Source organism: Onychostoma macrolepis, chromosome 07 (genome assembly GCF_012432095.1).
Source record: "Onychostoma macrolepis isolate SWU-2019 chromosome 07, ASM1243209v1, whole genome shotgun sequence".
Classification (NCBI taxonomy): domain Eukaryota; kingdom Metazoa; phylum Chordata; class Actinopteri; order Cypriniformes; family Cyprinidae; genus Onychostoma; species Onychostoma macrolepis.
This window is the reverse complement of record NC_081161.1, coordinates 47,555,686-47,578,992: the sequence shown is the minus strand read 5'-3', so window position 1 is coordinate 47,578,992 and position 23,307 is coordinate 47,555,686. Positions and strand designations below refer to the sequence as shown.

At 38.9% G+C, this 23,307-nt stretch overlaps 2 protein-coding genes across 3 annotated transcripts in view; both read right to left on the bottom strand.

Annotated features, from left to right (window-relative positions):
- Positions 1-206: 206 nt before the first annotated feature.
- Positions 207-9,039, bottom strand: LOC131543801 (lactose-binding lectin l-2-like). Of its 2 annotated transcripts, XR_009271988.1 has the most exons (5): positions 4,034-9,039; positions 3,010-3,372; positions 2,133-2,218; positions 1,524-2,018; positions 207-1,171 (listed from the first exon to the last, which is right to left on the bottom strand). XR_009271988.1 is itself a non-coding variant. In XM_058781598.1 (4 exons), exons 1-4 carry the CDS (start codon positions 4,065-4,067, stop codon positions 1,878-1,880), a joined length of 624 nt encoding a protein of 207 aa, XP_058637581.1. In that variant the 5' UTR covers positions 4,068-9,039; the 3' UTR covers positions 207-1,877. The 2 variants fall into 2 exon arrangements, 1 of the variants encoding a protein (XP_058637581.1); XM_058781598.1 differs by having other exon boundaries at positions 207-2,018.
- Positions 9,040-9,142: 103 nt separating this feature from the next.
- The window catches only part of LOC131543800 (uncharacterized), a 15,695-nt gene continuing 1,530 nt past the window's right edge, over positions 9,143-23,307 (bottom strand). The window contains exons 2-9 of the mRNA XM_058781597.1: positions 22,822-22,931; positions 22,514-22,598; positions 21,925-22,120; positions 21,770-21,838; positions 18,267-19,195; positions 15,581-16,347; positions 12,791-12,985; positions 9,143-11,556 (exon numbers count right to left, since the gene is read on the bottom strand). Of these exons, the coding sequence (XP_058637580.1) occupies positions 11,306-11,556; positions 12,791-12,985; positions 15,581-16,347; positions 18,267-19,195; positions 21,770-21,838; positions 21,925-22,120; positions 22,514-22,598; positions 22,822-22,931 (2,602 nt within the window). The 3' untranslated portion in view covers positions 9,143-11,305. The remainder of the gene's footprint in view (positions 11,557-12,790; positions 12,986-15,580; positions 16,348-18,266; positions 19,196-21,769; positions 21,839-21,924; positions 22,121-22,513; positions 22,599-22,821; positions 22,932-23,307) is intronic.

Genomic DNA, 23,307 nt, shown 5'->3' with positions numbered 1-23,307 from the left:
AAATAGGCTAAATCACATCATACTCACACTTATAATTCTTCATAAATGAAAAGAACATATTCAAATATGAGCTTTACTGTTAAATGCGATTTCCAGTATTGAATTTCAGTCCCAGTTATGACACTGAGCAACACACGACAATTACAATATCATGATTATGGTTAAATAAGAGAAAGACACATCTAACCATCATAACCAAATGCTACATTTATTTTCATATTAAATATCTCAACACACATCATTAGATATGACATTAAGCACAAATTGTGTAGATTTATTTAGTAAGAAGGCTTGACTGCTTCCTTTGGTGTATATTTGTATACTTTTACCATCTAAAAAATCTAAACGTTTGCTTCATTAAGGTTAAATTATGCCTGTCTTTCTTCGGCCTTCGCTCTGGAAGTGATCTGTTAGTTCTGCTAAACTTTAATTAAAATGGAAACTAAACTATATAAAAACGTGTTCACAAAATAAAAACTAAAACTAACAAAAATATGAATGAAACTAATAAACATTAAACTGAATTTTATAGCAAATTTGAACACAATATTAAAATAAAACGAATTTAAAAATTCAAAACTACAATAACCTTGACTCAAACTCAGTGATATTTCTGGGTTTAAACCTAAATTCAGTATCTTACCGGCAGCCCTGTCTGAACCGAGGGTGCGTGATTCAGCCTCATCTGGGAAAGCAGCCTCTTTTCGGCTGCGTCTGAGGTTGCTGGGCCTCGTGGCTTCAGTCATAGCAGTGTACTCTGGGGCTGCTGTTCATGAGAGATTTTCAGAGATGGACTGCTTCTCTGAAATTAAATCCCTCCAGACATCTGCACAGGAGGGTGTGCATTTCAGCCCAATGTCTCAAAGCTCTGCTCATCTGGCGGGAAGTTCCTGATGGAAGCTGTGCCAATGGGACTGGTGTCGAATCGCAAGGTGGTCACCTCGACACATCCTCACTGGGTTGGGGAGCGATAATGGAAGGACAGCCTGTGAGTGGGCTATGGACGGAATCAGCCAAAATAATGCATATAAACTGTCCAGAACTCTTTACAGGGTCTTTGGCCTTCACACACTTCCTCCCGCAGATAAAAGGCTGACGTGTGTTAGTCAGATCAGACAACACAACAGTGGTTGCGTATATAAACAGGCAGGGGGGAGTCCGATCCAGGAGCCTGCAGGTAGGGGTGTAACGATAAATAGATTAATGGATCGATTCTGCGATTCTGTGAACACCTCTGCTGTGACTTTAAATGCAGATCTTGAGCCAGAAACTCTTCACCAAACACCAATGACTTGTACATATGTGACACGGCTTGGAAAATGGATTCATGGTGTACTCGCTTATTATATCAATTTTGAACATAAAAAAAAAGTTACAGACTGCAGTTTTAAAATAAAAAAAAATAAAAAATGAGTGGGGGGTTGGCTCAGTGGTTAACCAGAAACAATAAAAATGGCATGTCATGCTGAAAAGGTAGCCAGCCCATGGAGTAGCTCTTACATAATTGTATAACAAGGACTCACTTTCTTTCTGTTGTTTTATTGAGCTCCCTCTACAGGACAGGTGTTGACCTGCAGGTGTCATCTTGCTTTCCAGTTTACATATATTTTGAATGTTTTTTTGTTTTGTTTTTCTTTACAAACTTGCAACATTCAAAAACCAACTCTTACAATGCAAAAGAAGCATTGAAAATGCAGCTAAAAGGACAGTCAGTATAAGATGTAAGGGTGATTATATAAAATCTCCAAATTGTATTTTGGCATTTAACACAGAAATAGCCTAATAGTACAGAAGTGCACATACAGCTCCATCTACCGATGGCTCCCACATTTTCTAAAAGCATCTAAAATGACACAAGAAATGCTATTATAAGACGATCAGTTCGTGGTTCTCTTGCAGGACGCGTTCGAAGCGTCACTCTGCTGATACCACATCTTGTGAAACACAGTATCACCAGAAAACGTCCTCCACGAGAGCTTAGCGTCTGCCAGACCACTCTCCTTCAGCCTCCGCTCTAACTGAAGGACACAAACAGACATTATTACTCAGTACTCGTAAGTTTATCGTCATTGTTATCTATTTAATTTACATTTCAACAAAAAGCTTATTTATTTACAGTGTATTAAACTCACCTTTGCCAAAATCCTACTCCTCACTACAGGATCATTCATATTTTGTCTTGATTGTACCTCCAGTCTCACCATCTGTCTCTTTTTCTCTGTAAGAGACACATGATGAAGTGCTCAGGCCAATAACTACATATAACTTAAAAAAAAAAAAAAAAAAAAAGTATTCGGTCTACCATTTATTGTTTCTTCTTTAAAAATGTGTCTTTAGCAAAATATACTCTACAGCTATCATCTGCATTTTGGAGCATCATTATATATCCTCAAATATGTATATGAATTGCATAGAAACTGTCCATCCACTTGGATTACAGTTTTAACATGAACTAAATTTGATGCGATGCATAATTATCATCAGTCATACAATATGATTTCTGCAATAGTGTTAATAAACTGAACGACTGAATGTGTTTTTAAATACACAAGCAGCGTTACATATTTATCATCAATAAATCCAACACGTTTCAATCTCATACACTTCAACTGAATATTGCTTGTTCCATATCTAGCCACATACTTTTTAACTGAATAAAGTGTATTTGTTTTAATGGCATTCACAGAATTTCGAGATAAACTCAAAATTCTGACTTTTTTCTCACAATTCCGAGTTAGTTTTTTCCGCCACGGAATAAAAAAATTTAAAAAGGTAACCACGACTTTGTGGTTTTGATGCTCTTGTGGCGTGTCAAGGCAGTATGTTATGGCACGAAATAAACATGAACATCTTGTGTCTCGAGTAATTGCTCAATCAGTGTCTCAACCGTGAAAAGAAGTCAATTAAACAGTATGACAAGCAACATGCTTGTTCTCAGTTCCGCTGGGCAGTTAAATGAAGTGAAATGGTTAGGTATTTGCTGTACTGTAGCTGCTGCTCACAACTCACCAGTGTAGCAAATGAATGGTAATTGTTCTGTACACCACCAATCGTTCCAGTATCCATTAGACATGCACGCACAGTCCTGGTTGCCACCAGAATTGTTTGGTTGTGAAGAATCCCACGGTGTGAAGAGGCATGTGCTCCCATCGGACCAGACCCAGGGAGAATACTCATCCGTCCGATAGAGTCCAATCCACATCAGACTGCTCAGACCACCGGGTAGAGACTGCAGCAGCTCATTGATGTCCGTCTGGTTATTAAAGGTGGCGAGATCGGTGTGATGCTGTCTGCAGTACGTCTGAGCTTCGGTCCAGCTCATTCTCTCAGACACCAAGTTAAACACATAAGAGTTCACGCTGGAGCTCAGAGCTGCGGAGAGAGATAATAATCCGTTTATGGCATGTTATTTATAATGCTGAAATATCAAATTCAGAATGCATCGCAAAGTTAAAGTTCCACTAGAATTTTCTTTAGATCAACCATCCCAGCTGAAAAAAGTGCACTTTCATAATGTACTTAAAGTGCTTTATTTTTGCGCACTAATGTCGTACTTAAAAGTACTTCTTAAGATAAACGTAAGATCATCGAAGTGCACTCAACTGTGCTGTTTTGGGACCATGAATGTGAAATAAAATGTGCTTTTAACACACTATTTCTGTATTTAAAAAAATGTATTTCTTCACCACTTGTAGCACACATGAGTGTACTCGTGTATGAAAGATGGGACGTGACTAAATACATTTTAAACACAGAGATAGTATGTTAAACGCGTATGTTTTAGTTTATATTCATGGTGTCCCAAAACAGCACAGTTGAGTGCACTTAGATGATCTTACGTTTATCTTATACTAAAGAATCATTTTTGGTATAGTAAGTACAACTTTAGTGCACAAAAATAGAGCACTTTAAGTATATAATGGAAGTATATTACACTTTAAGTATATTAACCCATTAATTTCTGGAACGTCATATTTATACGTAGCTTTAAAATTTGGGGAAAATGATCATTTCCAAGAGCACTGAAACTCACCTGATATCAGCACAAAGATCAAACCAATCCTCATGATGCCACACAAATACTCCAACTGCTCTTTTCAGCAACAAGACAGCTTGTGTGGCAGCTTTCCACATATTTTACATACATTGAAAATAGCATTCAAAGAGAGTCAGCAGAGATTTCCATTTCCAAGACACTCGAGTCACACGTCTATCTGATGTCAACAGATGAGAAACAAGAACCCATCAGCCACCAAACACACACATGATGAACACAACAGGGGAAAAGGCCTAGTGTTGGTGAATTTAGGTGTATTTTAATACCGGCACAATCACGTGGCAATTCATAACTATAATCAGTACCACTGTATAACGTCACAGTATGCTGCTTAGAATATTAGCAGATACAGCAGTAAATCACAGTTACTCCACACCTTTAAACCAAATTAAAATTCAGTATAATCTCTTTGAGGATTCATTTGCCACACAATTTGAGTAGCAGGGACACTCTGATGTTACACAAACTTATTTGCATTATGCCCTGTACTTCGATTTTGAGTTACACATGACTGAATAGACAAAGCAGGCAGTGAAGCAGATGATGTAGGGACAGGACTAAACCAAGTCAACCTAAGTTTCCACTCAGCAGCTTCGTGATAACGGCCGGAAATACTGGTCCAAATGCAATGCACTTTACGATTTATTTTCAGTCGAAAGCAACTTAATTGTGAACGGAGAGGCCTTCGATATAGCATCACACCTGAACGTTTCGTGCCGCAGTAGTAATCCTGACTCAAACGAAGCGTTCACACTGCGCACGCATGCGGATCAAAACTGCACGACCTCGGCAGAAAACAAAAACAAAAGCAGTATAATCAATACAAACTAACAGAGTGGAATTCTAACCCACAAGTCACAGATTTCCATTCAGCAACCTAACGATTTCAGATTCATTAAGTGCTTAATGTTGAGCAGTGGACCAATCACAGTCATTTGTTACTTTCTAGTATATAAGAATATATCCAATAAGACAGAAATTGTTAACTGTATCAGAATTTGACATTAAATGCATGCTTTTTTAGATAACTAAATGATGAACGTCACAAGTTGATTTATTTATTTATTTTTGGCTTGTTAACATGATGTATACAAACCCAGTAATGATCGTGTAGCTAATTTAACTCAAAATACAACAAATAGGCTATTATTAAATACAAACACCTAAATCCAGCATTAAATAAACATCCATACAAAGAACTTGAGACAAACTGAAACACATACAGACTTCATCTGCTACTCTTTCTGCATTTTCACTGTAAACCGCTAAAATAAAAGTAATAATGTTACACATACGAGCTCAGTTAGTTACGTGGAGCTGCAAACGGATCATTCCTGGGATTCGGTGAGATGTTTCTAAAGTGGTGATTCACCAAAATGAATCGTTAGAAGCTTTTCACAAAACTTTGGGATGCCCATTATAATGAATAACAATAATTCTTGCATTTTAATATTTTTAGCAAAAAATAATGTTAAAACCAAGCATATTGTCATGTCCCAGAGGCACTTAACCGAGTTTGTACTTGTACTATGTGTTCCTTTCTTGTAAAATAAAAATTATATATATATATATTTTATAAAAAACAGACTTTAAATGTATGTCCCTCAGTCTGAACTCAACCCCGTCACACTAACCATTCTACGACCCTAAATAATCATTTCGACTCCACTCATATGTGACATAATTTACCAGAAATGACATCAATCAGGTCTCTTTAATAGTGTTGCAGAAAATGGTTATTAGTATCATACGTTTTATTCATATTTGTGAGGCATGTTATGGTCAGGGAGGGTACTGTCAAGCTTAACAACTCAACCCCGACCCATAAAATTAAGATGGAAAATTATTACTTTTTCAACATTTTATTTTAATCCATAAGTATATACAATGTACTTATTTTATTGCTGCCATATATGGTCTACTCTCCTACACTACATGAGGAGCAGTGGCCGTTTTGAGTGAAAAACCACAACCCCGTCACAAACATTCATTCATTCATTCCTTTTATTTATACAGCACTTTACAGTTGCACCTGCAGACCAAAGTGCTGTACAATCAACATGCATCTACACAAAACACAATCCAAATAAAAAAAACACAGATACTAGCCCAGCTCCTAGAAAGCTAATGACAAGAAATGCATTTTTACCCCAGCTTTGAAAACATGAAGGGATGTAATCTCACTATTCCAAAGCCTTGGATCTCCTTTCAGCTATAAACGAGTCCGTGGGACAGTAAGAAACAACTTATCAACGATCAAAATGGACAAATTTGTTATTAGAGGAGAAAAAAGATGTGAGGAAAACACTAATGAAGGAACACATGCACACAAGAAGAGTCGCAGCGTCAGCAGTGAAGGCAGGAGAGCGCTTGAAGAATGGAAGAATCAGTGAAATACTGGGTGTATGCAAAGACATTTCGATACAACATTTGACCAGAAATATCCACCTGGATCTCAGGAAAGAGCTCTCAAGATAGCTAGTCTTGAAAAAATGCCATTGCTGAACAGAATACAATGCGAGCTAGCTTAAAAGTGTCTCAGGCCGTGACACTAGCAACGTTCAAAATGCTTCATGAACGAACAAGGGGCGAGAATATACCTCAGCCGTCTCCATCTCTACTGACGGCAAACAACATAACATAAAGAGAACATAAATCTCACTTGTGTTTGGGAATCTGTTAAAATATTGATCTGTATTGTATTTTCTATTACTTCATAAGAACCTGTTCGTAAGAGTATGTGTGTAAATGATCGTATGCTGATATGGCCTCTTTACATAAAAATTACATGATTAATAAACAAAAATAAATACAATTATTGAAAAAAATATGAATGGAAATGCATTTGATTCTGATAAGGCAATACAAATAATACAACATTTTAATGTAAAGTCACAGCCGCAGTAAAAAACACTAATAATGTAATCACATTTGACAGAAACTGTTTTAATGGGAGCTTAGAAAGCAGTAACAAGACTGATCTAAACCTGCTGGTTGATCTCATGAACAGATCATAATTATGCTGTAAATCCCCGTCACAGCAACAACATAATGATAATGATAAGAATAACTATATTAGCATCCACAGCAGCAGATGATATTCTGTGTATTATAACCAAGCATGGTAAAGTTGTGTCGTCTGCAGCTTCAAATGCTTGTGTTTTATCGTACATCAGCTGGAAAATAAGAAATCATACTCAAAATTATTGTAAAGATATCGTTCCTCTGTCGTTATCGTTATAGTTGTGGTGTGAACTCTATTCTTTAACCCTCCGGTGCTCCCAACCCTATAACCAAAGTGTCCCTCGTGGGTCAAACTGACCCGAAGACCCTCAACGTCACACCTTTTTTTTCAGTCCAAAATGTTTTTTTTTTTTTCTTTAATTACGTTTTTTTTCTAATTATTTATGGAGGTTTTGTTATAATTTTTGGAGATTTTTTTTTTTTTTTTTTTTTCATAAATTCCAGATTTTTTCATGAAAATTAGCATATTTGCATACATTTTTTCACCAAAAAAAAACAAACAAAGACACAATTTCTACTTTAAACATCATTATCCATCAGGAACTAGGTCACTGAGTGTCTCTGAGGCCATCTGGCTCGGAAAAATGACAAAAAACTGCATTTATAGTTTCAGCCACCAGATGGGCCTATTGAACCCTATGGAGATTCTCAACTGAGCTCAGAAAGTTAAATCTTGAAAACTACACCACTTTGAGGCTTCATTTAGTTTTCAGATGTATCTCAAGGCTTTCAGATATATATAAAAGCATTGTAAAAACAATATTTTGTAAAAAAATATATATAAATTTATACTGTATTTTAATCTAAACATTCATATCCATAAATATGTAATAATTATAAAAGATAAATTTAAAAATATAAAAATGATATCAAATGATTGGTTTTCACCTCATCATTCAAATTTAACTGTGTTTGGTCAAAAAAAAAGTCAAAATGATATTCATTTCCCAGCAGAAACATTATTTATGTTATAATGTATGTCTATGGGAGTGTGTGTACCATGTGTGTGTTTGTGTGTGTGTGCCTGTGTGTATGGATATGTGAGTTTTTTTCTGCATTGGGGACATTCTGCAGTATCAGCCCTTCATTTGGGTATGCATCTTTCCTGGATTGTGTCAGATTTTGTATGGTAAAACAAATCCATAGATTTTTCGGACTTTCCATTGATTCCTATGGGTGGTCAAATTCCTATGGCCAGGTTACATTTTTTTATTACACCCACATAAAATCATCGAATCGAATTTTTGTGTGTGCTCCGTGCTCAAGTGTGACAAAACTCAATTAAAAAAACCCGCAGTTTTTTCATGAATTCTAGTCTTTTTTGGCCCCGGGTCAAATTGACCCACGAGGGACACTTTTGTCACTTTTTTTTTTACACCCACTTAACATCTTCGAATCTGCTCCAATTTTTTTTTGTGTGTTCCCGGTGCAAGTGCGACTAAAGTCAAGGAGTCTCGGGTCAAAGCGATCAACGCTCGATTTTTAAAAAATCTTTGAAATCAGTTTCGGGTCAATTTGACCCGAGGGACAGATGAGGGTTAAGTTTAACACACATCTGTCAATGTTAAACATTCCTCATTTCTCTGATAAGAGGCTAAACTTGTTATTTATACAGTGATACTGTCATTCAGTGTAATGGATGACACTGTGGTGTAGCAGATCATTTGCATTACACTGAATGACAAAACTTCTACATCAGCTGATATTTCAGGCAATCAAATGGCCACCTATTTCAAACAGTGAACTTGACCAGTAAAGTTGATCACAATTATTCATAACATCTACTTGTTTTTCAAAAAATCTAACATGTAAAAGTGTTTTTTTTTGGCATTTCACTGAATGATGTGTTTTTGTAAGCTGTTACCACACCATGAAAAGGTGAACCTATCAAGTATTTAAGAGCAATCAAAAAAAAAAAGAAAAAAAGAAAAAAGCTACATTTTTCAGTCAAAAATGAACAAAGAGCATTGATGACGACTGATACCTTTCACTATCCTGCAGCATGTGAGCTTGTGTTGTGTAAGAAATATGAATCATAAATGACATCCAGATACACACGACTGATGTTTCATGTGTTTGTAATTTAATAAAAAGACATGACAGTCTGAAATTCAAAGGTTTTTCTTTGCAGTGTGACGTTAAGCTCTGTATTTGTTAAGATATCATCTCTCTAAAATCTGATATACCTTTACAACAGCATTAAGAAAACAACTTTAAAACATAGTACTTTCATATAAGTCATATTTACAGAATGTACATCATCACGCAGTGAAACACTCTACTGGCTAACATCATGTTACGATACGTCACCGTACACAGATCCGAGATCAGACGACTGTACAGGAGAGAGTCTGACGCCAGAGATTTCACCAAAAACCATTCGGATTGGCACAGATGAGCAAAATAACCTCCAACGGAATGAAACGCGACTGATCCCCAAAACACCAATGATGCATAGAAACGAGTGAATGTGACTGGGTTTAATATCAGCCGCAGCCGGACGAGATCAATATAAAACCAGGAACACAACAAAAGTTAAGGCAAACAACACTTCAAAATACAGACGGATCAATCTCACAAACAGGTCCAGATCATAGCTGACCCAGAAATAAAAACAGACACTTTTGCATGAAGAAAATCAAGCCGAACATTTTGTTTTGATGCTTTTTTTTTTTTTTTTTGGACATTTAAGAACTTCTTAGCTACAAATGTTTTTAATGCAATGCAAAAAAATAAATAAAAATAACTTATTCTGAAAAGAAAAAGTAGTTTTTCCTGTAATAAAGTCTGTACATAAAGTCAAAGTATCAAAGTATTACAGTAATGAGAATCTAAAGAGAAGCACTATTGATAGAGAAAATTATAAAACAGAAATCAAAAGTAAAAATGTCAAGGAATCGTTTTGCTTTCTATATCATTCTACAGCAAAGATGATTTTATTAATTTGAGGTAAAGCAATGGTTACCTAAGAAAGTTAAGAATTAAAAAAATATATGTTTGGTTTTTTTTGAGGGAAAAAGGTTAAAAATATAATTGCAACATTTTGAGGGAAAATAAAAACAAAAAAAGTAATTGCAACTTTTAAACAACCTTCTACAGAAAAGCCCTGCTGATATTACTGCTAATGCAAAAAATAACAACAAAAACAGAAAACAAAGCAAAGAGGATAATGAAACCAGACATCATTATCTTTATGCAAAACATGATTTCCTGTTTGTTCTGTTGATCTGAGTGTGAATTATGAGCTGGACGTGTTGTTTGTGAGATTGACCGATAGCAGAGCGGATCTCCAGATGCAGACTGATGTCTGTTGAGGTAAGACTGACCTCGAGCTTCCAGAAAGAAACGCTGGTCCCAAATAATCCAACACTGTTTACACAGCTCCAGAAAACCAGTCCGGATCCACCGGAGCCAAACTCCCCCGAACCAATGACGTCAGTCGCGTAAAACAGTCCGTACAGAGAGAGAGTCACCAAACCTGCTTCAGTTCATCGCCGCTGCGTTTCTGAGTCTGAACACCGGCGTGTGAAACAGTTCCTTAGTTTGACAGAGAAACGGTCCGAGAAACACACACACGAGGGAATGTGGGAAGCGTGTGTGCGATTGCACTGTGCGCTAGCTTACAAGAACAGTTATTAAACAAAATACAACACCGTTCTGTCATCTGTGTGTGTGTGTGTGTGTGTTACTGTGTGTGTGTGTGTGTGTTACTGTGTGTGTGTGTTACTGTGTGTGTGCGTCTCTATGTCCCTCTCTGTGTGTGTGTCTGTAAGTGTGCTACTGTGTGTGTGTGTGTGTATGTGTGCGTGTCCCTCTCTCTCTGTGTGTGTGTGTGTGTCTCTGTATGTATGTGTGTGTGCGTGTCCCTCTCTCTCTCTGTGTGTGTGTGCATGTGTCCCTCTCTCTTTGTGTATGTATGTGTATGTGTGTGTGTACGTGCGTGTCCCTCTCTCTCTGTGTGTGTGCATGTGTCCCTCTCTCTTTGTGTATGTATGTATGTATGTGTGTGTGTGTGTGCGTGTGCATGTGTCCCTCTCTCTTTGTGTATGTATGTATGTGTGTGTGTGTGTGTGTGTGTGTGTGTGTGTGCGTGCGTGTCTCTCTCTCTCTGTGTGTGTGTGCATGTGTCCCTCTCTCTTTGTGTATGTATGTGTGTGTGTGTGTGTGTGTGTGTGCGTGCGTGTCCCTCTCTCTCTGTGTGTGTGTCTGAGTGTGTTACTGTGGTCAGCAGACAGCGGGGGCCGTGTTGCCGTCTCTGCGTCCCTGTTTCTTCAGCAGCTGGATGCGGTTGTGGCAGTAGAACTTGATGGCTCTCCAGTCGCGCTGGTTGCTGACGAGCAGAGGGCAGAGCTGCAGGCATCGCTCACAGTCCGCTTTCGCAGGAACACGCAGCTCGATGATGTTCCTCTTCAGGTGCGTCTCCACCGCCACACGCTCCGCCTCCGACCACGGCCGCTTCAGCACGCCGCGCTTCCCTGAGACACACACACACACACACACAACACCATCAGCACGAGCAACAACACGCATGTCGACACTGACCATGAAAAAACACCTAACATATATTCGGCACAATAACCATAAAAATCTCAAACATCCTACTGACATGCAGGATTATTATAAATATGAATATTATATTTTGGAATTATATACAAGTATAATATAAAACCAAAACCATTAAAACCATGTTTTGTTAACCAAAATAAAATAAACATTACCGGAAGAAAATAAAACTAATTTATTTCAGCTAGTTGCCAAAGCACCTCTCATTTTCTGTTAGTTTAAAACAACAAAAACTGAAATATACATTAATAAAAACTATACACACATTCTTTTTAAATAATAATAAAAAATAAAAAAAACATTAATTGAAATTAAAACAGAAAATACAAAATAAAAACAAATTCAAAACAATACACTATAATTTAATCTGATGTACTACAATAACTAAAACTTAAAAATTCATTTAAAAATTAAAATGAATTAAAAACTACAAAAACAAAGAATGTTAATGGAAATTAGAATGAAAACAGAAGATACAAAAATTAAAAACGAATTCAAAATATTGTAACACTTTAGCTTAGTAGTAGTTTCTCAATTTTCTAGAAAAGAAAGAAAAAAAAAGAAAGAAATGAAAACAGAATATATATGTTTACAATATTCATATTTGTAAATTTTATGCGAGTCTTCTGGATTTGTAGCTGTCCCAAAACGGCTCGTTTTACTGCTTGAAATATCACAAACTGGTGAGTCTTTCCATATTATTTTAATGTAATTTTGTAATTATGAACACAGTGGTTTTACCGTTTACTGCACGTTGTTATTCTTCTCGCTATTTCACACATTCACAGAAAACGGCTTACTTCCGCGTTGGACAATAAGGTGGATAGATATTAAAGGAAATTAAAAGCCTATATTAAAGATACTACAATAACACTGGTAACATGGCAAAACTGGCTTTTTTATATTTTTTTTATTTTTACTGGAATTCAAGATTTAGAAAATATGTCTTAAATCAAGTAAATTATTTTCTAACACCGGATTCAGAAATGGCTACAAACTGCAAAACATCTGACTAAATTTAGAGAGGTTTTCAGATGCTCTTCTTGCTGTGTGCAACCATCTCGCTGCTGCATTAGTTTCTAATCACAGTCCCCTCAGAAGGCAAGCTCAGAAGAGATGTGACTGAAGTGCTAGTTCAGTGCTGACCTGATTTGACCTGAGCGCTGCGTCTCTTGAGTGCCGCTGACGCACTCGTGGACTGATGAAGGCTGCTGCTCTTCTTCGGCCGCGGCGCTCGATTACTCGAGCCGTCCTTCTTCGCAGCATCGGCTCGGTCTTTACTCTTACTGGCCTCTCCATCAGAGTCCTCCGAGAACGAGTCGGCAGAGTTCCCCGACATCACTGACACAAAGACAAGAAACACTCAGACACAGAGCTTTAAACGTGTACGCTTGTCCACATCTGTGCCTTTACGAGCCGCTCTAATAGCTTTGATTTAATAGGAATCCTATTTGCAATTAAATACAACGACAAAAAGTAATATAAAGCGGTCAGTCTTTTTCAGCAAAGGGAATAATTAAGCATAATATAACACAGTATAAACAAGAGGGCAGAAAAACCTTTAGCAAACCACCTTTCTACCATTGCAAAGCATGCACATATTAGCATAACTTTAATATAATGTAATAAAACAAATGTAATATAATGTAATTCCGCTGTTTTTGTTAATTAAGAACATAATCTGCATGCAAGTCATTTATTGTTTTCTTTACGCTTCCGTAATATTGGTAACGTCAAAATCACATGCATTACTACATTACTGATCAAAAGTTTGGATTATGATTTTTAAATGTCTCTTCTGCTCACCAGGGATGCATTTATTTGATGTAAAATGTTAAACTGTTTTTACTGTATTTTTGATGTGAATATCTGAATATCTCACGTGAATGTGTGTTAAACTGTAATGTATTTCTGTGATGCACAGCTGTATTTTCAGCATCATTACTGCAGTCTTCAGAGTCACATGATCTTCAGAAATCCAGGGTTTCTGCAGGATTTTTAAGCTCAAATTTAAAACTTTCTAAGACCTGCACAAATCAAATGAATACCATATGAGCGGAGTAGGGCAATGTCTATAGGACCATATTAAACTGTAAAATGACTGTAAAAAGCATAATTTACAATTCAGATACAAGTTTTCACAAAAACTTTTATAAAATTATCAATTTTACATTTCAGCCTTTAAACCATTTTTAAGAAACTGGGTAAGTCAGAATTATTAATTATTATATTGATTTAAACAATTATTATCAATAAAATTATTATATAAATGAAATAACATGAATTAGGGGTGTGCGATATTGACAAAAAACTATATCTTGATATTTTCTGGGATTTTATGTATAATGATAATTAGATGATATTTTGCTGAATGTGTTATTGTGCTGGTATGTTAAAGATTACCGTGGACAGCTGACTCCTGAATTGTTTTAATATTCTTCATATTCTGTATGTGGTCAGTTCACAGCAGTGATAGAAATTAATCTTTTCCAATAAGTTTTATGGGTATTTTTTACCTTTAAGCCATTTTTTCTAAAAGTGTGCATCATTTTTTGAGTCAAATTCTTGCATTTGTGCTGTTACCGAGCAAATTAAATCAGTATCAACAGCATGTATCTTTGCGATGCATCTGAAGAGGCATTCAGATGTATTCACACACTGTTTAACGCAGCTCAGAGGGACACAGAATGCTTTAACCTGCAGCTACAAATACATAAATAATGTTTTGATATTTGAAACATAAAACATTGAAAACTGATGTTTGCAATTATTTTCAAAAATGAAGATACTGTAAATGTGGAATTAAACACGGCCAGTAGGTGGCAGCAAGTCACTGTTAATGAGTGAGTCATTGCGATTGAACCGAATCATTTAAACGTTTGATTCATTCAGGAACTAAACACAGTCATGTTGCTCAGAGACGCAAAACAGTGCCATGGCTGCGTTTGGAGTGATTTTTGTTGGTGAAATAGAGCAAAAACAGCCAATATGGTGCCTAAAATGCAAGTCTCTTAATATTAACTTCTTGTTTGTTGAACTGTTGCATAAAAATCAATATCACATTTGTAATCATGCTGACTTTTGGAGAAAAAAGCGGTAATCTTCGTATGATATTAACAATATGACATGATATAAATATAGGCTATACATTTTCTGCCCCATATCTTAAATTATGTGATCATTCTAAATGCATTTTAATAGAATCGTGCAGTGAAAGAAGGCACTAATGTCGCGTTTGGCACAAATATAACGGTTTCCCGGTAACGGCAGAACACCAAGCAGCGCAGCACCGGACTCTGAACGTGCAGTGCTCAGGTTTATTTAATAAAATCATAGCCTTTTGAAGTTTAATCGTCACATTCAGCCATATCACAATTCTGGTCTTTACGTCCCCAAATTTAAGACCTCTTGAAATCATAATTAAGACTTTCTTGTACAATTTAAGACTTTTTAAGACCCCGCGGAAATCATTCTAATATGCTGATTTGCTGCTCAAGAAAAATTTTTTGTGAAAACCTACCATTTAAAAGTTTATGATAAGTGAGAATTTTTTTTTTTTTTTTAAATTATGCTTTTATTCATCAAGGCTGCATTAAACTGATCAAAAGTGACAGTAAAGTCATTTATATTGTTACAGTAGATTTCTGTTTCAAATAAATGATGTTCTTTTGAACTTTCTATTCATCTGTGAATCCTGAAAAATAAAATATATCACTGTTTCCACAAAAATATTGTGCAGCACAACTGTTTTCAACATTGATAATAATCAGAAATGTTTCTCGAGCAGCAAATCAGCATATTATTATGATTTCTGAAGATCATGTGACGCTGAAGACTGCAGTAATGATGCTGAAAATACAGCTGCGCGTCACAGAAATACATTAGTTTAACAGATATTCACAGTGTTTCTGGTGACGTGCGTGTGTTCTGCGGTACCGTCCAGCTCGAGGCAGATGTGCTGCAGACTCATTCCTCTGAACAGCACTCCCTCTCGCTCTCCGTAGAGCACCACTCTCCCCACGCGGTCCATCAGCGCCGGGTCCTGGCCAATCCGAGCGCAGCTCTGCGTCACGTGATACTCCCTCTGCAGGAAGTCCTCCAGGCGTTTGACGGCGCGCTCGCCCTCCTCCAGCAGCAGCAGTTGAGTGAGGATGGCCACCTGCCGGCGCGCGCGGGGGGCGGTTAGAGCCGCGGGGTTCTTAGCACCGCTAGTGCGCGCCAGGCTCCGCAGCAGGTCGGTCCCGCGCAGCGGCGTGGCCGGCGAGTGATACGGCCGGGAAAACACATAGGGGCTCTGGGGGTCCACGCCCACGTCCGCAGACGTCTTCAGCAGCAGATCCAGACACGCCTCGGAGTGCGGAGGCAGGATGAGAGGCTGGAGGCGGCCGCGTTTGCCCAGGACGCTAACGCGCGGGAGCTGGCCGAGGACGGCGCGCTCGAAGGGCGACAGAGCGGCGTCGCACGAGGTGGCGCAGGAGGAGCGGCTGCGGTAGTCCTGCACCGTCAGCTTGGCCACCTCGCACTCGCGGTGCCGGTTGTAGAGGATCAGCAGAGCCAGGCTGGAGTGGCAGAGCAGGCGCCAGGCCTCGGCGGACGGAGGAGCGCGCGACAGCGACAGGAACGAGGAGTGCTGCTGCCGGCGGAGGAACAGCACCAGCGCGGAGAGCGACGACAGCAGAGGCGGCATGTGAGAGCGCCCAGAGCTGCAGGGGCACACAGCATCATTTGGAAAACACAAGCATTACTTAAAGGCTTAGTTCACCCAAAAATGAAAATTAGCCCATGATTTACTCACCCTCAAAGCATCCTAGGTGTATAGATCCTTTTAGGGCCGACGTCACGTTTTAGGGCAGCGCACACTTTTTATCAGAAAAGGTTCAATAAAGTATTATCTCACTACTATCTCGTGTTTGAAATAATGGATGGATGCGTGTGAACAAACTGACGATTTATATGCTTAATCGTTGGTAATTGTATATACATTGTTGTGATTAATTGTGGCTGGAATAATAATGTAGCTGTAAAAATAGTTGCCTGCTGAAACTGAAATATATACACATCTTCATGACTAGATAGACACGGTGAGTTTGTCTTAACTATACACGTTAGATGCGAGTCACTGAACCGAAGTCCATCCTTTGAGTTAAAGCGTGTGCGGGTCGGTCAATCTGGTTTCGTCCGTTAAAGTTAACCTTTTCAAATAACAATCGCAGTCCCGGACAGTGCATGCAGCTGTAATAAAATGTGCCTCCGGGGGGTGAATAAAGGCCTCCTGTAGTGCCTTTATTTTAAGAAAAATATCCATATTTAAAATGTTACAAATACTTTTTTTCACTTCTGCTGACTGTCGTAAGGTTCAGTGATTAGTGACGAACGCGGAAGCACAGAGGTGAGACAGCAAAAACAAAACAATACATTTTTGTAATAAATATTTATATAAAATATAAATATATATTATTTATATGTATACATACATACACATAAAGTACATACATACATATATATATATATATATAAAGAGTTTATTTGCAAAACCGATAAACGCCACTTTATAAAAAATGAGCTCTATCTGAACCCTAAACACGTTTTGTCAAAAAAGCCGGTCTTGTCCACTCTCAAGGCATCGTGAGTTCATGTTTTACTGCAGAAGCCGACAAGCGCCCTTGTTGTTTATGAACAGAAGCTGATGAATACATTTTAGCGAATCAGCACGCTGTATTCAGGTCAGGCGACAAGGCTACTTTCACTTTAAAAAGATGCGCTAGCTGAGAGGAGTTCGTCAAAACTGACTAAAAGTGATCGAGGATGGATAATCTCCACGACCTTGATGAACCTGTGATATCTCCTTCAGGGCGTAAAAAAAGGAAAGTAAAAGCTGAAACGTTTTCGCGGAGTCTTGCAAAAGCAGCGCGTTACAATGCTGAGGAACAACTGAGTATAATCACATCCACACAGTTTATGATCACAACTACAACAACGTTTGTCAGGCATCTACATTGTCATCTGAGAAGATTACGAAGATTAAACGAGTGTTTTCTTAAATTCTAAAACATGAAATGTGGAGTTATTTCATTTTGCTATAAAACAAACTTTTAATATGTAAAAAAAAACATGCTTTCAATGAACTTTAAATTTTGTAAATTACCTGTATTTAAGTTATTAATCAACTACAGTTTAATTGATGTTACTTGTAATGCGCAATAAAAAAACGTGATTTCTGAAAAAATAAATAGTTATCAGTTTTTGCAAATTAACTCTTCATATACTGTATATATACACACACGTCATCCGGCTTGCTCGTATAACAGTCAGTGGAAGTGAGAAAAATGTTTATAGCATTTTAAATATGGATATTTTTCTTACAAAAACGCATGGATTCGCTGCAGGAGGCCTGTATTCACCCCACGGAGGCACATTTTGTTATGGATGCGTGCGCTTTATTTGACTGTTGATCAGAAACACCCACCTACTGCCGTTCTAACGCTTGGAAGAGCAAGGATAATTTTTTATATAACTCCGATTGGATTCGTCTGAAAGAAGAAAGTCACATACACCTAGGATGCTTTGAACTCACAGCGTTTGCAGAGATGCATTTACTGCTTTCGGTTTTATACAAACTCACCTGGCCATCTCTCCGTTCTTCTCCTCTGCGCTTCCGTCTTTCCTCGTGTCGAACTCCTCTTCGTTCTCCTCCTCCTCCTGTTTCCCCGGCGTGGGAGGCGCCTCCTCCTCTTTCGCTCGCTCCGCCTCCTCCTGCTTCTTCAGCTGCAGCTCTTTCTCCTTCTTCGGCGGCCGTCCCCTCCGGGCGGGAGGGTTGGGCGAGACGCCGGGGCTCTTCTTAGTGCCCTTCCTAGGCGTCACCATCGTCGCCGAGCTCTTCTTTGAGGTGCTGGAGGCGGGGGGAGGAGACAGCGAGAGCGAGAAAGAGACGCCTCCTGATTTGGGAGGCGAAGACAAAGCGTCTCGCTCGCGGGAGAACAGGGAGGTTGTTCCCAGAGCGGCCGTGGGCGGAGCGGGAGAGGAGAAGGGGTGCGAGGAGGCGTCTTGAGCGGGGAGGTGCGACAGCTCCATGGCGGCTCGGACCTCGGGCTGCTGCTCGTGGTGTTTCTCCAGGTGCCTAGCGAGGGAGCGGAAGTGACGGCCGCAGTACGGACAGTGCTGTCTGCGGGAGAGCGTGCCGCTCGCGCCAATGTTTATGTTTATGTTATTGTTTATGTTGGTGGTGGGCGGGGCTAGAGGCTGCTGGAAGGGCGGCGGTGAGGAGGGGGCGGGGCATGCGAAGGACAGTGGGCGGGGCTGGGCTTTTTTCTTGACGGTCGCCGAGGTTTTGCGTTTCTTGCGGCGTCTCATCATGCGGCCCCGCAGGTCCTCCAGGTCCTCTTCGTCGTCGTCGTCATCATCGTCGTCGTCTTCCTCCTCTTCTTCCTCCTCTCGGTCGGAGTCGCTGGCCTCGGAGTGAGACAGCGGAGAGGAGGAGGGAGACAGAGACCATGACGGAGTGAGGTAGTCAGAAACGGTGAGAGACAGAGGGAGTGAACCCGGCTCCTCCTCCTGCAGAGAAACAAACCAGCTGTGAGCCGGACACTCTCACCTTAAACGTGCACGACTCAATAGCTACAAATGGGAAAATGTTCCAACGCAGTTAACGCACTCCAAGAAAAACTTCCAGTGTGGAGGTGATTCACTGTTGCTTGACAAACATCACAGCAGATTTTTTAGTCTCATGGCATAGTATTTTAGTTTGTGAATTGGAATTAATATTTTGAATTAGATTTTATTTTTCCATTTTCAATTTTAGTTAAAGTTAAGAATTTTGTTGTGTATTTTTTATTAAGCTTTTGTTTATTTAGTTGTAGTTATTTTAGGACTTTCAAAATAAATGAAAATGAAATAAGCTGAAAACCTGAAGTTTTCTTTTCTTTTTTCCAGTTAAAGTTTATTTCATTTCAGGTAATATTTTTATGGCTTTAGTTTTAGTTAATAATAACTCCACATCATAGCAACAAAAAAATAAATGTTTTACTTATGACAACAGGCGTTTATATTCTGTTGCTCATATTGTTCATTTATTTTAAGTAAGTTTAGTTTCACGTAACAAAAATGTCTTTTTTTGACTATAATATTTTAGTTTTAACTACAATGTTTGTTTTAGTTAACTATAATAACCCTGCTTTTATGATAATGAATATTACTAAATAAAAATAGAAAGCAAAAATATTACTATGCTTAATATTTCACTTTAAAAAATGTTTACCACCGCAGTGGTAATGGACATGACATGGTGTTAATACATATATATATATATATATACAAAATTTTGAACCGAAAAATAAATAAATGCAGGCGCGGCTCAAACATCTATTAACAAACGTACGTGTTTATTTTAGCACCGTCAGTGAACACAGCAACACACAGCCTGCAAAACACTAGGCTATCAAAGAAATAATACAGTTAAATAAGAAAGTAGCCTAAATAATTCGTAACAACTTCAATCACATGCTGGAAAATCTGCGTTGGCCTGATAACAATTAGAACGTAAACACTAATGCTTAAGCATACCTTGGCTTTTATATAATGTTAGATTTAAAATTCTTTGACAGAAAAACAAACATGTTGATGTTATCCGGTTTAAGGGAGGACCTCATTGGTGTTACGATGTTTTCAGCCACACACGCGTTTGCATTTTAAATGCATTTTAAGTAACCGTGGCCATGTATCTTGCCTCATTATTCCACCACCAAGCAAGCGGGTGTTCGCTGGTCTCCTGTTGCAAATAGCAACTGGAAACGGCTTGAGATATGAAGTGCTCAGTCGCCCATTTAACACTTAACGCGCCGCACCGCTACAGCTAAAGTCAGTCTACACTGGCCCGGTAAAAATCATTTGAACTTTGTGTCAGCACGTCGTAAATTAAACGAGGCATCAGTTTACTGTCGGGGATTTGTCGTGCCGCACCGCACCCAGTGTAGACAGCATCACTGATTATAATGTATTGTGTTCTACTGTATTGTGTCGCGCCGCGCAACGCCTCTCGTGTACGGTGCAGACACGGTGTAAAGGAAATACCATCTATGGAGTTTGAGATCATTTGTGAATTAACAGTCTAAATAAAGCAATTTACAGCTAAATGGTATATGCTATAAGTACCGAATTATATTTCAACTGTTACTATTATTGCACTTGTATACAAAATTTTGTATTTTATTCTTGTTATAGAGTGTGTGACGTCACACGCATTACCGCCGGTGGATAATTAACCAGACACGGTTGTCATGGCGACTGTCACAGCCCTTGGCATTTCACAATATTTAAGAAAAAATATAATTTTATTTTAGTTTTGTTGACAACAGCATTTCGTATTACAAGTTTGAGAAGGTGGTTGATGGCTGGAGAAATATGGTAGAATTTAAAGACACCATATCTGATTTGTGATATTTTTCATACTTTTCTTGATTTATTGTAGCATATTTTACCATTTATTTTCCTGTTTTCAGATAATCAAACAGACCAGATACCAAGTAGTGAGTAACTCCTTTTGGTCACATTCCCTGCTATTTTTCACATACACTGCAATTTTGTTTAAATGCATGTGATGCACATCAGATCGCAGTGTTCATGCCACCTTTAAAGTAAACATATAAACAGGTCATTAGTGCTGGGCGCTATGACCAAAAATGTATATCACGGTATTTTTCAAAATGACACCGGTTTCACGGTATATGACGGTATTTTTTTTTTTTATGCATGACCGCGTGTTAACCACATTTTCTGCTGATTGAGAGGAAAAACTGCAGTAGATTAACCCTTTTTACTGTCATGATGAACGAATATTGTAGAAAAATTCCATACTAAATAGTGACTAAACACGACCCAGTAATACATGTTAACCAGGAGTCACTCTCATTTATAATCGCGACATCGTCTGATGAAATCAACACGCATCTAACGTTAAAATTAAAATTCATATCATAAGAAAAATAAACACCGGTATTCTATATGAACCGCCCAGCACTACAGGTCATGATCTACAATCAGACTGAATTTACTCAGGTTGTGTATGCAAAGACAGTCAGTGTCAATGCAGTGTGATTTACTGTGTGTGTGTGTGTGTGTTGCATCAATCACCTTCTTGATGTTGCTCTCTGGGTTGAATCCACATTCAAACCCGCGTGGGGACACCGAACTATGAAAGCCCTGTGATTTAACAGGATATTTTAGCTTAGCGATCACGCAGATGCACAGAGCATATAGCGTGTTTCAGTGGCGTTCTGATCGTTTACCATGGCATTTTCTCCCCAGTCGGTCAGGCTGTAGTCCACTGTGATCTCCTCGCCTTTGGCAATGTCTCGAATGGCTATGACGACGAGCCGGACCTGACTCCCACAATGCACCTCTCTAATCCTGCAGTTGGGCGGGGGGTGGAACAGCACAGGGCCGCGGACGCCGCTGGCGCCCTCTTCAGCGAGCTCAGGCACACTGCAGGACACAAACACACGGTACACTCAGAGTCAACACGGCTCAGGACCGTAGAAGCTCATTTCTGCCAAAGAATAAAAAACATGCGCCTTTTTTCACAACTCAAATGAGATATAAAAAGTCACAATTACCTACTTGTTTTTGTAATTCCTATATAAACTCAATAATAATAAATAAAGTAAAGATTGTGAGATGTAAACTTACAACTACATGAAAAAAGTCAGAACCGCATGACAAACTAACAATTACAAGAAAAACATCATAATTGCTAGATGTAAACTCTGAAAATCTGAATTGTGAGATAAGTCTGCAATTACTCTTCTAATATTTTTATTCTGTGGAGGAAATAAGCTTCCAGATGAAGAACACAGCCGTGCTCCTGTGTGAATGTACCAGAGCTGTGACGGGTCGGTGAGGTAGTATGGGCTGCCCGGCGGAGGAAGACCGTCTCCAGCTCCCTCTGCGTACTGCTCATCTCCTGCACAAACACAAACACCACCAACACAACTCAGCAACCAACAAACCAAGCCTGTACAGCCTGATGTACGAAACAATGGTCAGAATTATCTAGCATTGCTGAATTTGAAAAGTTTACTGAACCTGTGGACAAAAATATAAAAATAAATCTGTGTTTTGCTTTGTTTTGTATCATATTTGATCCATCAGGCTAGATCCAATGCAGTAGATGAGTGTTTCAGTACCTGGGCTGTAACTGTGTTCAGACAGACTCTCCTCCTCGTCCTCCGTCACATACGCCGCTCTGTCACACACCTTCACCGGCGTCCCCTTCCTCTTCCTGCCACACACTCGCCTGTGCAGAACACACACACACACACACACACACACACACACACACACACACACACACTCGCCTGTGCAGAACACACACACACACACACACACACACCGTCAGACCATCTCACACACACACACACTCGCCTGTGCAGAACACACACACACACACACACAGTCAGACCATCTCACACACACACACACACCGTCAGACCATCTCACACACACACACACACACACACACAATAACACTTGATGTTTCACTATCCTTGTGGGGACATTCATAGGCGTAATGGTTTTTATACTGTACTTACTGTATGTGCTATTGTCCTACACCAACCCTACACCTAAACCTACCCCTTACAGGACACTGTGCATTTTTAGATTTTCAAAAA